Source organism: Heloderma suspectum, chromosome 2, assembly GCF_057233095.1.
Source record: "Heloderma suspectum isolate Gila_16-S chromosome 2, 16-S_ref, whole genome shotgun sequence".
Lineage (NCBI taxonomy): Eukaryota > Metazoa > Chordata > Lepidosauria > Squamata > Helodermatidae > Heloderma > Heloderma suspectum.
Window position 1 is genome coordinate 391,864,899 of NC_139459.1, and position 17,757 is coordinate 391,882,655.

General features: G+C 47.5%; 1 protein-coding gene across 2 annotated transcripts in view; it reads left to right on the top strand.

Annotated features, from left to right (window-relative positions):
• Positions 1 to 17,757, top strand: part of LOC146356446 (vomeronasal type-2 receptor 26-like) — a 69,158-nt gene that overhangs the window by 34,442 nt on the left and 16,959 nt on the right. The window contains exon 4 of one of the 2 annotated variants that reach the window (XM_084841115.1): positions 17,351 to 17,642. In XM_084841115.1, coding sequence (XP_084697241.1) covers positions 17,351 to 17,642 — 292 coding nt within the window. Of the gene's footprint in view, positions 1 to 17,350; positions 17,643 to 17,757 lie in introns of those variants that run through there. The other variant, XM_084841116.1, reaches the window with a different exon arrangement.

Here is a 17,757-nt window from a genome sequence, read left to right on the forward strand (position 1 = left end):
ACGAAGGATCTGTCGCCTTCTTTTATTCTGCCCTTGGCTACATGGGCTTCCTGGCTGCCATCTGCTTCACAGTGGCTTTCTTCGCCAGGAAGCTGCCTGGGGCCTTCAATGAAGCCAAGCTGATCACTTTCAGCATGCTGGTCTTCTGCAGTGTTTGGCTGTCCTTTGTGCCCTCCTACCTGAGCACCAAGGGGAAATACATGGTGGCCGTGCAGGTCTTCTCGATCTTGGCCTCCAGTGCTGGGTTGTTGGGCTGTATCTTTCTTCCCAAGTGCTACATCATTGTACTGAGGCCTGATCTGAATACAAAGGAGCATATCATGTTCAAAACAAACTAGGGCATCTGCTCCACAGAAGTGAGTCTGTGGAAGAATATTTGGCAAAGGTTTGGAGGAGATACTAGTATTGGTGAGGTCATAGTTAACAGAGACTTTTAATGCACTTATAGCTTCAGTTGCATTGTCTCCATGTTTCTGTCACAGCAAGTAGGAAAATCTGGGATTTGGGTCTCTCACGCTGCCACTGACAACCCTCCACATCTAAGGTAGTGGTGGAGCTGGAACTATACCATACCCACATTGTCTAAATAATGCTTCTGTTGAAGATGTGGCCCTTAACAGCTGCAGTGTACCAGCATTTTGCAGCTTGAGTGCAAATGGAAAGCCCTGAATGCAAGACTTTCAATGGCATTTTGTTTGTTGGTTAATGGGATTTGTGTATTGTATTTGCTTTGCTTGCTACGAAGTTTTCATGCACTTTTTGTCATTACGACCTTCTAAGAGAATGCTGGATTTTAATATAGTGCTTCCATTTCCTTTCTTGTCATTGTCATTGTCATCTGTGGTCATCACACATCTACTGCACATAAATGATGTTTTTGAGCGGAGGGAATTGTTTATCTCCGAGTGGACAGTCTCCCAAACAGAATGTTGTTTGATATGGGATAGTGTTATCCTCAGTTTGTGGTAGAGGGCTGTTTAAACTTTAATCCTGAAATTCTCAGCCTGAGATTTTGGGCAGCTGCCAGTGGAGGCTGGCAGCTCTGATTTCAGTGGAGCTGTGAAGCCAATCTGGGTTTCAGACAGAACCAACCAGAACTCTAAAGGAGGAATCCAATGTGCTGAACCAGCATGGATTCACAGAGTCACCAAAACTGGAGCCACCAGCCTATACTCAAAGCTCTCGGACTGTGTCGACACACATTTTTGGTACAAGTTGTCTTGGCATTATGATTCAGTAGAAGAAAGATTCATAATGCACATTACTCATCCAGTCTGTTTTGTGTAGACATTCATCCTAAAGGAGTAACTTGGCCTTGTCTCTTATGATATTGCTTGTATATTAGTAAATAACTGGCCAAGGTCAATTGTCCATTTGTTGACTCCCAACCAGCATATGGAGTGGCATCAGTGAATTTGCACAAATGGGTTTTCCTCCATCCATGCACCTGCCCTTGGAGCAACACAGAGTTAACTGACACCTGTTCCCCTGAGATCCTGGGCTGAAAGATTGGTGGGAAGGCTGGACGTGGAGAGAACTCTGCCCAAGTGAGATTTTCTATCATCCCCTTTGGATCTGAAGCAATGGCTGGACTCCATCTGTGTCAGAAAAGGGAATGCAGTGGAGGGCTGTGTCAAGGACAAGGCTGAAGTTGGGGACTAGCTTCCCACTTCCTCATTCCCAGAAAGTTTGAAATGTAGCTGAATGCTCAGCCCCAAGAACCCCTGTGCCCTAATAAAGCTTAGGCTATTCTATGTGTTATATCTCCATGACCGGGCGAATGCCCCCTTTGAGAGCCAGAACAATTCTCTCCAGTCCAAACCATTGGCTTTGTGTAACACTCTGTGACATATTAATTCTTATACCCTCTGAACACACACACTGAAAGATCCAGAAAGAGGAGTATACACACCATCCTAAGGTTTGGGCCACATGAAATCAACCACATGTCATCCACTGATACAACCAGACAGTGTCCTCAATGACAGACCCAATCTTTGTGTCTGGCCCAACATTTCTTTTGGCCTCAAAACACTGTCTTGGCCCCAATTAATAATTGCCAATGAGTGTCTTGTCCAATGGTTCCCTTTGGTACCAGATGTTGTGAAGCGTATGCCTCCCTGCCAATCATTGCTGAGAGAGAGAGAGAGAGAGAGAGAGAGAGGAATAAGGAACTGTAGTGTGCAGCCCAAAACGAAGTTTTGGGGACCTGTAATTACACACCACAGCTCTAGGAGTGTTTCATTCATGTGCCTCCTTTTCATCAGGAGGAAGGACTTCCTAATGGTTAAGAGTTGTTCGAAAGCGGAAGAGATGGTCTTGAGACATGGTGGGCTTTCATTCACTTTAAGTGAATGTAAGCAAAGGCAACCCTAGAATCTCCCCTCCCCCATGCCAGACCACACTTCCATACCACATGCTTTGTGTTGGATAGTAGCAACAACTCCACATGCTTCCAGACACTGGGGGGTGATAGAGCGTGTGTCAAATCAACAGCCACTTGTCTTGTTCACCCCCTTGCTGTCCTGCAGCTTGAGCAGTTCCTTCTCCTTTTCCTGCCCCTCCCCTTCCTCTTCCTTCTTCCTCTTCTGCCTCTGCAACAAGGAAGCAAGGAACCATATCCTAGGCCTTTACTTCCTTCCACTCACCCCCAGCTTTAGAGGGTGCTTGTAGGTAAACAATGTGAGATAGCCTTCTCTGATGATGTGTATAAAAGCAGGGCTGTGCAGGGACCCCCCGATCCTACTCGGAAGCAGCTTCGTGGCTTCAGAAGTGGGCCCGATTCGACTCAGGCTGACTCGGGGAGGCCTTGACCTGACTTGGCCCTGAATCTGAAGTGGGATTCGGATGGCCAAATCCCGGTCCCCCCCCCGAGGCCCCCACAAAATCCCCCAGCTCGTTACCAAGGCCACTGCCTCTGTCGCCTCCCTCACTTCCGCCACCACCATTCCCTCCTCCATCCCCGCCACCAGATCCAAGCACTCTCGAATATCACTCATTTGCCCATCCATACAAGAGTGTAATGGATCCATGGCTTTAACATGGTAACTCCCTCCAAAACCATCATATCACCTCCCTGTGTCCACAGATGTGTTCTGTGATTACTGGAAATTCAAAGGTGGCTAGATCAGAGGTGGCCAAGTCAGGGGATGTCCTGCCCCTGCTGGACCCCTCCTCCTTCTCCAAGGACCTAGAAATCCCAGAGGTGGAGTGATGCCTTTGAACCACCTATATCAGGGGACTTGAGGGAGCCAGCGCCCTCGGGAGAGAGGACCGTGGTTCCATCCCCAAAGATTTCTGTCTCCTCTCTTGCCTCCTGGACCTTGCCCTGGGATTATGGTTTGGTGTTATTGGCCCTTGGATTTCTTCTTGACTTTGCTTCTGTACTGTGTAAAGTGTCTGACTGCCCAACTGTGTTTTGACCTCTGTCTGTTATCTCAACCACTCCAGCATTAGCCTGGCCCCATGTTTCTCACTGCTTATCTGCGGGGATTCCACGGAGCCGCTGGCCGGCTCCGCCTACAGCCGGACATCTGGCCGCTGGGCAGCAGGGATGCAAATGGTGGCGGCCATAGCGGCCGCCGTATGCATCCCTGTGCTTAACTGTGATAGGCTACATCAATATTTACGTAGCCTATCACAGCAAAGTAAAAAAACACGTACGCAAATGGCGGCAGCTACGGCAGCCACCATTTGCGTTTGCTATTTTTCGCCGTTCTAGCCTACATAAATATTTACGTAGGCTAGAACGACGAAAAATAGCGAATGCAAATGGCGGCCGCCGTAGCCACCGCCATTTGCATAAGCTGCGCCCAGCTGCGGCCGGCCAGGAGACCAGCCGCTGCTGCCACGCCGCCGCCCCCGCCGCCCCCGCTGCCGCCCCGCCACCACTGTACGTGCCTCTGCCCTGCCGCCGCCGCTCCCGCCGCTCCCGCCGCCCCCACTGCCGCCCCGCCGCCACTGTAACTGCCTCTGCCCTGCCGCCGCCACTCCCGCCGCTCCCGCCGCCCCCCCACCCAAGGTAATTGCCGTCCCAGGGGATTCCACGGGGCAGGCGGAGGGGCAGGAGGCCGTTCCGCCATGGATTCCGGGGGGCCGAATGCCAGTGCATTTGGCCTCACTGGAATCCGTGGAGGAATTCTCTGCCATCCCTAGCAGGAAGTCCTTTCTGTTTCATGGGGCTTTTTTCTCATTGGAATGGGATTTCTAATCAGATCCCACTGGAACTCTAAAAGAGTTATCCAAGGTGCTGAACATATTTGGGGGATAGAAATATAGAAATTACAGCCCTTTCTGGAGATGCCAGGGATTGAACCTGGGGCCTTGTGCATGTAAATCAGGTGCTCTACTGCAGAATTATGGCCCCAGTATGGGTAGAATTGGATTAAGTTAAGAGAGGTGGTATGGATTCTAAGTGCAGAAGGGGGAAACCATAAGGAGTAACACAATGCCCAGTGGGGGCAGTACACTCTGGAGCCAGAGTCAAGGTGAGATTTGTGAGGAGATGCCCATCCTCCCCATATGTTCTGGGGAGCAATCGATATTATGAAATCATTCTGGTTCAGCGTTGGCCTCTGCAGGTTGCTTCATTAACAGACCTGAATCTTCCTAAAAAGCAAAGGGTTGGAGTACAATAATGCCCCCCCTTTCACCCACATCTCATGCAGTTGTAGGATTGGTGGGTGATAACCCCTCTTGCAGATAAGACCCGCCTGGGCCAAAGGATCACCTCTATAATCTGAAAGAGCAAAATATCTCCCAGATCTGACGTTGGCCAAACAAGGGCGAATCCATCACAGAGGACAAAGCTTTTACTCTACTTCCATCCCAGCTCAATGCATTTATAACCCAGGACTGTCAGCACCAATCTCCACAGGCAATTTTGGTACAAGTTGGCTTGACATTGTGATTCAGTAGAAGAAAGTTTCATAATGTACTGTACTCAACCTGTCTGTGTTTTGTAGATGTTCATCCTAAACGAGTACCTTGGCCTTGTCTCTTATGATATTGCTTCTACAGTAAATGATTGGCCAAGGCCAATTGTCCATTTGCTCTGCAGTGCACAGACCTATGTAAAAGCAGTAATAGACAGTGTTTAGAGTGCCATAGGATTTCTCTGTTTCTGAGGATGGAGGTGAGACCAGGGCTCCGAAACTACACTCTTCACCCTCTTCCTCGCTCCCTCATAGTTGCTTTGGTTCTCTCTACGCCTTCTGCTTCTCTTTTTATTTTAATTGTGTACATATATATGTATTATTCATTCATTCATTCATTCATTCATTCATTTATTTATATATCCCAACATTCAGAAATAAAGTCTGTGAGTCTGCTGAGGTACTAAGATGCCGCAGAGATCCATCCCTGCAAACCACTATCAAATCCTTCCCAGATCACACAGGACTCCATGGACTAAGCCCTAAACAATATGCATCCATCATTTCCAGCACCGCCATGGCAGAAAAACATGGCTCTATGGCTTTTACAAGGGAACTCCTTCCAAATCACAAAATGTGCATTTTTGCACACATACAAATATGTGCATTCACAAAATGTGCATTGTCGTGCTATGCGCATTTTGTGATCACCATTTTACAGGGATATACGAAAGTCACTTACCGTTTCCAAGGGTGACATTTGCGGTGAATGGGAGGCGCTCCGTCCCTCCCCCCGAAATTCTCTCTGGCCGGCTCCACTCTACAGAGATTCCGGGGAGCTACTGGCCAGGGCAGCCCGCAGCTGGACATCCTGCCGCTGGTCAGCCTGCAGGGATGCCAATGTTGGCTGCTGTAGCTTCCGCCATTTGCGTCCCTGTATTTTGCCATGATAGGCTATGTAAATATATTCGTAGCCTATCACGGAAAAAACAAACAAACAGTGGACATAAATGGCGGCGGCTACGGCGGGCGCCATTTGCGTTCCCCTTTTCTTTCTTTTTTTGCCATTTTAGCCTACATAAATATTTACGTAGGCTAAAACAGCAAAAAAAAAAAAAGGGAACGCAAATGACGGCCACCGTAGCTGCCGCCATTTGTGTTCCCTTAGTTAAGCCATGATAGGCTATGTAAATACTTATGTAGCCTATCACGGCTACATGGAAGAAACAAATGGCACCCGCAGACGCGGCCGCCATTCGCAAGTCAGCACGGATGGCAGCAGGTAGGTGCTCCGTTCCGGGCCCATTTCGCGGGGCGGGGGGGCTTCGTTCTGCCACAGATTTCAGGGGGGCAAATGCACTGACATTTGGCCTCACCGAGATCTGTGGTGGAATTCTCTGACGTCCGTACCATTTCATTTTTCAAAAAATGGTGACCACAGAGCTCAACAAGGCTGCCAGGGTGAGTGCAGGTTGCTTGCTGAGCATGGGAGGGGCTCAAGCTGGATCTGGGAACTGGTGAGTGGGGGCAGGGGATGGGCGGGTGCCCGGAAATCTGAGATGGGTGTGAGTTTGCACATCCCTATAAGGTACGTTACAAGGCCAGCTACCACTTTGTTCACCTCCCGGCAGCAGGCAAAGGGGTCTTTATTCAGGGCAGGTTTCGGTTATAAAGCTGTTTGCAGAAGTGGGTTTGAAGTGGCGGGTGCGATTTCTTTTTTATTGATGTGGCTTTAACTTATTTGAATTTATGTTTTAATTATAGGTTCATATTTGATCTCATACTTTAGTGTTGTTCGTCACCTTGAGCACTATTCCAAATAGTTTTAGAGCAGTGAGGTGCTTGGCAGGGATGACAGGACAGCATCAATCCGAAGGGTACCTTAAATTCTCCTTGTCACTAAAATGTTGAAGGGTTTCACTCAATGGGGCTTCAAACAAATGGATTCAATGATGAAAGTGGGTAGATTTTGTGGTGTGCCAGTCTAAGAGAGATGGTCTCTTTGTGGGAAACCCGTTTTGTGGGATTTGGCAGATTATATTCTCAAATGTCAACTCTATACTGATATCAGAGATTGTGATTTAGATCCCTTCTTAAGGGAAATGAAATTTTGGGATGTAGAGAGGAAATTGGGTTTTCTGCTACAAGCAACTCCCCGGTGTGTGGCCTGGAGGGTTGTTTCTTCTACAGCCAAGGCTGCGAAATGTGAGTGAAACTACGTAGATCCCACTGTGGTGTCTGGCCTGGGAGACTGGAAAATATGAGAAATGTATTCTTATCTCAGTCTGTAATATGTACTGTAGATGTAAAGCTTGTTATTTTAAGAATCTGTTTTAATTCTAACAATTTCAACTAATAATTTCAATTAGCGATTACTGTAGTCTAGGGTTGGCGGAGAATTTCTCCCCGAAACATCGGGGGGCCGAGCGCCAACGTGTTCGGCCCCCTGAACAAGTTTTGGGGAGAAATCCTCTGAACCCCCCTCCCCCCGCACCCCCCCGGGACGGGACTTACCTTCACCTAATGTCCCTCCCGGCGGCGGGTCCGGCCGGCGGTTCAGCGAGTGTTCAAGCGGGGCGGGAGTGGCAGCCGCTGCCATTGCAATAAAAGGAAAAAAAAACAAACACGCCCCCTGATAGGCTACGTAACGATTCACGTAGCCTATCACGGCTAGATTTGCAAAGTCAGCTGTGAAAGGCTACGTCAATCGTCACGTAGCCTATCACGGGTGACTTTGAAAAGAAAAAAAAAAAAGCACGTACGCTAATGGTGGCCCACATAGGGAGCCGCCATTCCCGTTCCTTATTTGGTCGCTGTAGTCTACGTAAAGATTTACAAGCAAGCTGCAAGACCAGGTAAGTGACTTTCGTGTTCCCTAGTAGACTCAGAAGAGGGCTGCTCTGATAACTAGTAAATCAGTTGTGTGTGTGTGTGTGTGTGTGTGTGTGTGTGTGTATGTATCTCTCTATTTGCAAGTTGGGAGTAGGTTGCCACTCCTTTCTCACTGCCTTTCTGTTGAGAGATTCTCTTGAAACACACTTCATTGGAAGGCTCTTGACATGTGGATTCCATGGATAACAATGATTTTCACTCTAATTCAAAGTCAGGAGTTTCTGTATAAATCTTAAAAAGAAGAAGAAAAGATTGAGGCTATTTTCTCTAGTACTGTACTATAAGGGTTTATATTTAATATCAAAAACGTCAAGTTTAATTAAACCATCTATTGCAAATTGGAGTGGAAGAAAATATGAACACACACAAAAGTCTCTGTGTTGTTGTTGTTCAGTCGTTAAGTCATGTCCGACTCTTCGTGACCCCATGGACCATAGCACACCAGGCCTTAGAATCATAGAATCATAGCATAGTAGGGTTGGAAGGGGGCTACAAGGCCATTGAGTCCAACCCCCTGCTCAATGCAGGAATCGAGGTCAGAGCATCCCTGATAGGTGGCTGTCCAGCCTCATCTTGAATGCCTCCAGTGTGGGAGAGCCCACCACCTCCCTAGGTAGTTGGTTCCATTGTCATATTGCTCTAACAGTCAGGAAGTTTTTCCTGATGTTCAGCTGGAATCTGGCTTCCTGTAGCTTGAGCCCATGATTCCGTGTCCTGCACTCTGGGATAATCAAGAAGAGATCCTGGCCTTCTTCTCTGTGACAACCTTTCAAGTACTTGAAGAGTGCTATCATATCTCCCCTCAGTCTTCTCTTCTCAAGGCTAAACATGCCCACTTCTTTCAGTCTCTCTTCATAGGGCTTTGTTTCCAGTCCCCTGATCATCCCCGTTGCCCTCCTCTGAACCTTCTCCAATTTGTCTGCATCCTTCTTCAAGTGTGGTGCCCAGAACTGGACACAGTACTCCAGATGAGGCCTAACCAGTGCTGAGTAGAGGGGAACTAGTACTTCCAGGGATTTGGAAGCTATGCTTCTATGAATGCAGCCCAAAAGAGCATTTGCCTTTTTTGCAGCCACATCACATGGTTGGCTCATATTCAGCTTGTGATCGACAACAATTGCAAGATCCTTCTCGCTCGCTTGTAGTGTTGTTGAGCCATGTATCCCCCATCTTGTAACTGTGCATTTGGTTTCTTTTTCCTAGGTGCAGAACTTGGCATTTATCCCTATTAAATGTCATTCTTAGGGATGGCAGAGAATTTCTCCCCGAAACTTCGGGGGGCCGAGCGCCAACGTGTTCGGCCCCCCGAACAAGTTTCAGGGAGAAATTCTCCACCCCCCCACCCCCCACCCCACCCCAGGACGGGACTTACCTTTGGCGAATGTCCCTCCCGGTGGCGGGTCCGGCCGGTGGTTTGGCTGGTGTTCGTGCGGGGCAGAAGCGGCAGCCGGTCTTTCGACCGGCTGTCGCCGCCGCCATTGCAATCAAAGAAAACAAAACAAAAACGCCCCGTGAAAGGCTACGTGACGATTAATGTAGCCTATCATGGCTAGATTTGCAAAGTCAGCCATGATAGGCTACGTAAATCATCACGTAGCCTATCACGGGGGTGTTTTGTTTTTGTTTTTAACTATCACCGGAAGCCTCCCCCCCGGCCTGAATTTCGGCCGGGCGAGGCGGGAAGCCTCCCCCCCCGGCCTGAACTTCACAGGGGGAGCAGCGAAGCGCCTCCCCCCCACCGCGAACAAGCTTCGACGACAGGTAAGTGACTTCCGTCCACCCCTAGTCATTCTGTTGTTTTCTGCCCAGCGCTCCAGTCTATCCAGATCACTTTGAATTTTGTTTCTGTCTTCCAAAGTATTAGCTATCCCACCCAAGTTTGTGTCATCTGCAGATTTGATCAGCATTCCCTGCACATCTTCCTCCAAGTCATTAATAAACATGTTGAAGAGCACTGGGCCCAGGACTCAGCCCTGCGGTACCCCACTCATTACCTCTCCCCAGCTGGAGAAGTTCCCATTGATAAGCACTCTTTGAGTCCAATTCTGTATCCAACTGTGGATCCACCTGATCGTTGTTTCATCTAGCCCACTTTGAGCTAGTTTGCTCATCAGGAGATCATGGGGCACTTTGTTGAAAGCTTTGCTGAAGTCGAGATATATGATGTCCACAGCATTCCCATGGTCCACAAGGGAGGTGACTTGATCAAAAAATGAGATCAGATTTGTCTGGCAGGACTTGTTTTTGACAAATCCATGTTGTCTTCGAGTAATCATGGCATTGTTTTCAAGGTGCTTCCAGATGGATTGCTTTAGAAAAGTGACTTTTCTCTTCGCATTAGATGGACAAAATATTTGAGCTTCAGCTTCAGTATCCGCCCTTCCAATGAGCCCTCAGGGTTGACCCCTGTATAAACAGAGGTGCAGGCCAAGGTACAATGATATACAGGTAACATACAGCCGGCAAACAAATAATGAAGGGATTAAGAGATACGGACAGTTAAAAGTTAGCTAGTTGAAGTTTGTTTATTGCTCAAAAAGGAAGTCTTGAGCTGTTGCATTTTACAAAATAACATTTATATATTCCACGCATTACTACCATCCCGAGGCATGAAATGCTTACTGGTAACAGAAACCAGTAGGTGAACCATGTGTCCCAGCACACCTCATGCTGCTGCACCAATTCCACCCCTCCAGCCCCTAGAGAAGGCGCTTTGTGGCCCAGCCTGGATGCTTCCACCCCACCTCAATCAGCCTGCATATGCAGGCAACCCCTCGGCCTTTTGACAACAGCCAAGCTCTGTCCCACCTTGCAATGGCCTCCCACACCCCACCACCACACGGAATCCCCCTGGGACGGAGCTTACCTGAGGCGGATGCGGCGGCAGGGGCTCCGGCCGCTGCCAGGCTGCTGCGGCTGCAAATGGCGTAGCAGCCACCATTTCCGTAGCTGCCTTTACTGTGATAGGCTACATAAATACATAGCCTTTCACGACAAAGAGCAGGGGTGCAAATGCCGTAGTGGCTGCCATTTACGTCCCTGCTTTAGCTGTGATCGGCTACGTAAAAATTTACGTAGCCTATCACGGGCTACCGTAGGGATGCAAATGGCATCCCCTACGCAGGATGCCAGTTTTGTCTGCACTAGGGATGTCAGAGAATTCCTCCATGGCTCTCAGTGAGGCTGAATGCCAGTGCATTCAGCCCCCTGAAATCCGTCGCGGAACGAAGCCCCTGCCCCCACCAACCCACGAAAGGTGCGCGAAACGGAGCACTTACCTGCTGCTGTCCGTGCTGACTTGTGAATGGCGGCCGCAAGGCTTCTTCATCATTTTCGCTTCTTCATCATAGCTGTCATAGGCTACGTAAATACTTATGTAGCCTATCACAGCTAACGCAGGAACACCTTTTGCATCCCTGTGGAGGCCGTGATAGGCTACGTAAGTATTTATGTAGCCCATCACGGCAAGCCAAAAAAAACACACAAAAAAAGTGTACGCAAATGATGGCAGCTACAGTGGCTGCCATTTGCGTTCCATTTTTTCCGCTGTTTTAGCCTACGTAAATATTTACGTAAGCTATTACGGCAAAAAAAGGGGAGCACAAATAGCGTAGTGGGCATTATTTGTGTTCCTTTTTTTCCCCTGCCGTAATAGCTTACATAAATATTTATGTAGGCTAAAACGGTGGGGAAAAAAAGGAACGCAAATGGAGCCCACTACACTATTAGCGTTCCCCCTTTTTTCCCGCCATAATAGCTTACGCAAATATTTACGTAGGCTAAAACAGCGAAAAAAAGGGAACACAAATGGCAGCTGCCATAGCCGCCGCCATTTGCGTACATGGTTTTTGTTTTGTTTTGTCTTATTGCTTGCAGGCTGCCCAGCGGCTGGATGTCTGGATGAGGGTGGCCCTGGCTGGTGGCTCTGCGGAATCTCCATGGAGCAGAGCCAGCAGGATTAGGATTTCGGGGGGAGGCGTGGAGCGCCTTCCCCCCACCGCAAATCACCCCATCGAAAAGGTAAGTGACTTTCGAACATCCCTAGTCTGCACCAGCCCAGCAGCAGCTGGAGGCCCACTGCAGATCACCTGGCCAGCGGATCCATGGACTGGCCATGGAGCGGAGCCGGCTGGGCAGCATTCCGGGAGGGAGGACCAGATTGCCTTCCCCCCCATTGAGGATTCTGGGGGGAGGACTGGATCGCCTCCACCCAGCGAGGATTCCGGGGGGAGGAATGGATCACCTCCCCCCCAAGCAGATGCCCCCACCGGAACCAGGTAAGGGATTCGGACATCCCTACTCTAGATGCACAATCTTCCCCAAATCTCTGAACTTGCTTTTGCGTTGTTAGCTTTCCTCTGGCTGATGGTTGTCTGCCTACACCTCTCTTCTGCCATGGACAACTCTATCTTATCATGTGTCGCGTGTGCTCATCGGTGAACCTTAAGAATCAAGCGATTGATGGACCAGAACAAGGACTGGACAGTTATTTAAGGAAGTTTTGAAAAGACGAAAAATGTGACACCTGGAACGTTTCAAATAATAAAGTTAGTTACCTTAAACCCATCTTTACCTTTCTTTATTCTCTGCAAAGTGTGTTTGTAACTAACCAGTTTGTTCAATATAATTTACTTCTTCCTAAACAAGATGATGCACAGTTCTGATGAGCTCACTGGAAGTACTAATAGGGGGAGATCCTTCAGTTGTATGGCGGCCACCAATTGTTGTTTGATCACTGGTAATCCGGACTGTATTTCTTTGCATAAGGAATGGGGAAGATGTGGCCCTCCTGATGTTCTTGGACTGCAACTCCCATCATACCTCCCCATTGGCTAGGCCATTATCCTGGGGGGCCACACATTCCCAACCACTGGTATGCATCTGGAGAGATGTTCTTGATCTTGGCTCTTTTGTGTGAGTTTTTCGAATACAGGCCAGGCCAGCCTCATCATTCCCCCTTGCCAACCAGAAGATGGAGCTGCCTGTGTGACTTCTCACAAACATGTTTTTCCCCAATTCTTGCAGCTGTGAAGCTTCCCCTGATCATTATCAAAAACATAGTGATCTATTCTGAGTCTTGCCAGAGCTCAAGAGATGTTTTGCTTTCTGTTTTCCTTGGAGACAAATGATGTAAACATCAGAATGAAAGGCAGCTCCAGAAACCCTCCTGCACCGTGCCTGAAAAGCTTGGTGCATAAAATCTCTCCTGAGCTCCCGAGAGCCTGGGCTCAGATTTCGGACAGGCTGAGATGACCATGCCTGTGGTATAGTTTAGTACACCACCTGCCACCGCTGCATTCGGCTCAGAGTAGGATGTCATTGGAAAGACACTGCAGCCTCGATCTTGCAAGACTTTTCTCACATCTTCTGATTAGCTGGCTGTGGAGGTGAAAGGAAACTCAGAAAGCAAGAACAGCAGGAGGGAGGCAGACCCAGAATGATATCGTTGCTGCTGCTGCTGCTCCTTCCTTATGCGGCTGGTCAACTGCAGAAGACAGACTGCTTGACCACTCTGAACAAAGAGCAAGAGTTAGGATCCTATTATTACTGGCCAGGAGACTACCTCATCAGTGGAGTCCTGTCTTCACAGTATTTCATGTGCAACGAACCATACGTTTTCTCTGAGTCCCCTTTAACCAGGGTTGTGAAGTAAGTGATGCAGATGATGTAATGCTTCCAAACCCGCACTCCGGTTGTCCCCATTTACGGGAGACTGTCCATCTTTTCTGGTATCTCTGGTCATCCCTGATAAATTGCTCTTCTGACTTTTGCCACTCTGTCCTTTTTGAAGAAGAATTCGGAGCTTCATTAAAGAGAAGGCACCGTTTAGTTCAGTATGCTCACATATGACTGGATCCATGGGGTTCCCTTGCATTTTTTCAGCCAAAAGAACCCGCAGCCTCTTTGATAGTAGATGTTGTGATAAGACACAGGCTGGAGCTGGGGTGGTAGTTTCTTGGGAGTTGTCCAAATGCAAATGTCCGCACAGAGGTTCCCTGTCCAGAATAATTACAGGGCCATAGTTGTGGCCCTTTGTTAAGGGTGAGCACCTTTCTTCCTCATCCACTACAGTACTTCAATCTGTGGGATTTACTTCAGAAGAAGCCAGGGGTGTGTGTGTGTGTGTGTGTGTGTGTGTGTGTAAAATGGGTGTTAGCCCCATTCAAGATAAAATACAAGACATAATAACGGGATACAGGGATACAGTTTCTTCAGTTTAGCTCCTACAATCAGCTGAGTGCTCATACGCATGATGATTAGAAAATAATTAGCCACCTCTTTGTTGAGATAGCTGACTTTTCCCAGGACAGTGAATGACCAATCTTTCCTCAGAATGACCTGGGAAGTTAGTCAGCAGAGCATACAGCATACGGCCTCTCAAATCAGAATAAAATTACAAGAAAAGAGTCCTTGGGTCAGAGTTGCAGGGACTCCTGCCTTACACAGACACGATCTGCTTTGGAATGGAGTTTCCCAAAACCTCCCCTGAAGTGCTGCTGCTGGTCCAAGATTAAGTCTTGCATGAATGGATGCTTGATGGCCCTGTTTATTCTGAAGAGACATCAAAGAAGAGAGTGAAGTACCAGAACTAGGCAGCATCACATGGGGTCATGGGGGAACAGGTTTTGCTGGGCAGTAGTATAGTTCCTGTCACTCAGTATCATCAAGTCTCTGAATCAAGACTGCAGATGCCTGTGGTTGCTCCTGCGTTAGCAGAGATTCAAGCCAACCACCAGTTGAGTTCATTTTGTGTTCTGTGCATAGATTCCCGATAATGGAGAAAAGGCTTCTGGGATGGCAATGAACCAAAGCCCTTCGTTATCTTTTTGGTGATCTGTTCATTTAGGTTATTAGAGATAGGAGAATTAAGAATCTGTCTCCAAATTTTGTTCATCTATATCCGTGTATATCAAATATACAGTGGCAGATCATCGGCACCGAGCTACGCCTCTTGGCTTATTAATAGGTAGATCACTTTTTCTCTCCCCCTTCTCACCCCGAACATAACATGGCTTAAGACTATTAACATCCTTCATGCTATTAAGGACTAGTTAATATTCCAGAATGGCTGATTGGCTGGTGTGGAAAGTCCTTTCTATTTGAATTCTGGCTTTAAATGGGGTTAAAACCTAGAAATGCCTTATAGTTACTGAGGCACAGTATATTCTACACCTTCTTCCTTCCTAAGAGGATAAACTGTTTTCCAAGAGATGCTATACAAACAGGAGAAATGATCTTCCAAAGTAGCCCATGTAACTCAAGTGGGAAAAAAATCCGGACAAAATCTGTCAAACTGCAGGAGCTCGCCTATCAAAATTAAACCTCCTAGAAAAAAGCCATTTCTGACCAGTTCTACTTCAAAATTGCCACAGGCCATCCTCAAATACACTTCTCCTCCACTATGAAGATTCAAGACTGGTCCACTGAGGCATTTTCTTAATATAAGAAATAGAATCTACTCCCCCCCCAAACTCTGGTCATAAGTGAATATGATACCCCAATTTTCTCCTCCACAACTGGAAAGCCACAGGAGAAAAGGCACTTATCATTCTAGCCACCCACCTTGCTTCTTTTGGCGGGGGCTTCTGCAGTCAGACTGCTAAAGCTGATCTCAGGATCTGGGCAAGTGTATATGGGAGGAGATGATCCTTCAGGTAGCAAGGGGGATGCTGGGGGGGGAAGGTTGAGCATTTGGGGTCACCAAGCTGAGCTGAGGGGCTGTGTTTTTTGGATATCCTGTCTGCGGTGAGCTAAGATGGCAAAAGCAAGTGTCTGTAACCCTCCTTTTAAGGTTCTACAGGTTGTGTGACTTTGTTGTTGTTGTTCAGTCGTTCAGTCGTGTCCGACTCTTCGTGACCCCATGGACCATAGCACGCCAGGCCTTCCTGTCCTGCGCTCTCTCCCGGAGCGTGCTCAAGTTCATATTCATTGCATCCGTGATGCTATCTAGCCATCTCATCCTATGCCATCCCCTTCTCCTTTTGCCTTCAGTCTTTCCCAGCATCAGGGTCTTTTCCAGGGAGTTTTCTCTTCGCATTAGGTCGCCAAAATATTGGTGATCCTTCCAGAAGCGTTAAAGAGTGCTTCGTTTTCAGTTTCCACTTTGATGTGATTCTCAGTGAGTAAAAGTGAGTGGGACACAGCTTTTCTTTGAGGCAACGTTCCCGAGCCCTTAACACTTTAAATACTGTATACACTATAAGGTCTATGTAGGTAATAATAAAAAACATTGTTATTTTTATTCATACATACTGAAACAGCATGGATAAGAGGGCACAGTTAATCTATGACATCCCCTCCCCATATTACTCACTTTTAAGTCTCTATGGGTGATATTCGGTAACAAAGCTTGCAAAGCTAAAAGAGAAGTGATTTAAAGAGAATTTTGGGGAAAGGAGAGAGTGAAGCTGAACTCAAACCAGAAGTGAAATCCCTTGAAACACATAGAACGATAAAGGCAGGAAGGTGGAGACCCGTAGACCTGTGAACGCCCATGCCCACACACACGGGCGCACAGAGAAGACCTGAAATTAGCATTTCTTCAAAGCATTTACTTACTTTTAAATACATCAGCCTACTTTACTATCACTTCATTGGCCAGTACATACCCACTACATGTCCCTCCAGACATTTTTTTTCCAGTTCATATCCCTGGCAAATTGTGGAACTTTTTTTTTTTCCTTTAATGGCTGTGGCCGTTTTCATTTCCCTCTCAAACACCAGAAAACATGACATGATGCAGAAAACAAAATGAAAACAAGGCCTACAATGGCAGCTGATGACTTGCATACATGTTAAAAAGGGTTATTTAAAAAAAAAAAAATTCCACCATCCCCAACACAGGAGGAATAGGTGGGAAATCATCAATGATTTAGACTTTTAAAAAGTTTGTTTTTCTTCTTCAGAAACTCTGATCCAAACACAGTTGCTGAAACATACTCCCCAAGTCACTTTGGACAGAGAGAGGAGATGGTTTGCTTGCTTGCTTGCTTTTTCTCTTTATAGTGCTGTTTCTCTCCCCATAGTTCACCAGTAGACCTGGAAACTTCATGGCATGTAAACGTAACACTTCTTCTGGCACCTGTAATTTTCAATAACATTGGTGAAACCATTCTGAATGATACCCCACCCCTATTATGATTTTACATGACAGAACGATAGTTTTTACTGATAAGCCTTAACAAAAGGAATGTGTGTGTGTGTGTGTGTGTGTGTGTGTGTGTGAGAGAGAGAGAGAGAGAGAGAGAGAGAGAGATTACCTATCTAAATACAGACAGACAGACAGACAGACACATATATCCTTGATCCTTGCAATCTTCCAACATCCCCTCTCAAGGAATGTGGTTCAAATATCTCCATTTTCCCTTTCATCAGCTAGATGGATACCCAATTGCTTTGCAACACAGGTATGCTTGCTGCCCCCTATGAATGTCCAAAGCATTATGTGATGATCGGCTCTTCTGGGATTGAAAACACATGAAAAAGAATTTGGGGGTATAAAAGAAAGAACCTGAGATATGTTTTCATTCAGTGGAGAACGACAGCACGAGGCATTGCATTTAATTTTTCTTTATTTTTTGCAGTTTCCACACTACAAAGCACTGGCACATCATGTCCTTCACGTTTGCTGTTCAGGAGATCAACCGGAACCCCAGGCTCTTGCCCAATGTCACCCTGGGCTACAACATCTACAAGTCCTTCTTTGACGGAAGAGCCACCTCCTACGCCATGCTGCAGCTCCTTGCTGGGGGCGAAAGCGACATTCCACATTACAGCTGCGGGAGGAAGAATCACCTGCTGGCCGTTCTGGAAGGGGCTGAATCAGAACTCTCCCTCCACATTTCCTCCATGTCGAGCAACTACAAAATCCCACAGGTGAGAATGGGGAGCGGAAAGGAGGCCAGGTGCATAGAAAGGGGAGCTGAGCACTGCTTGGGCTCAGCTCTCGCTCTTCAGTCCCTGTGCCTCCTGGGCATAATGGTTCCCTGGA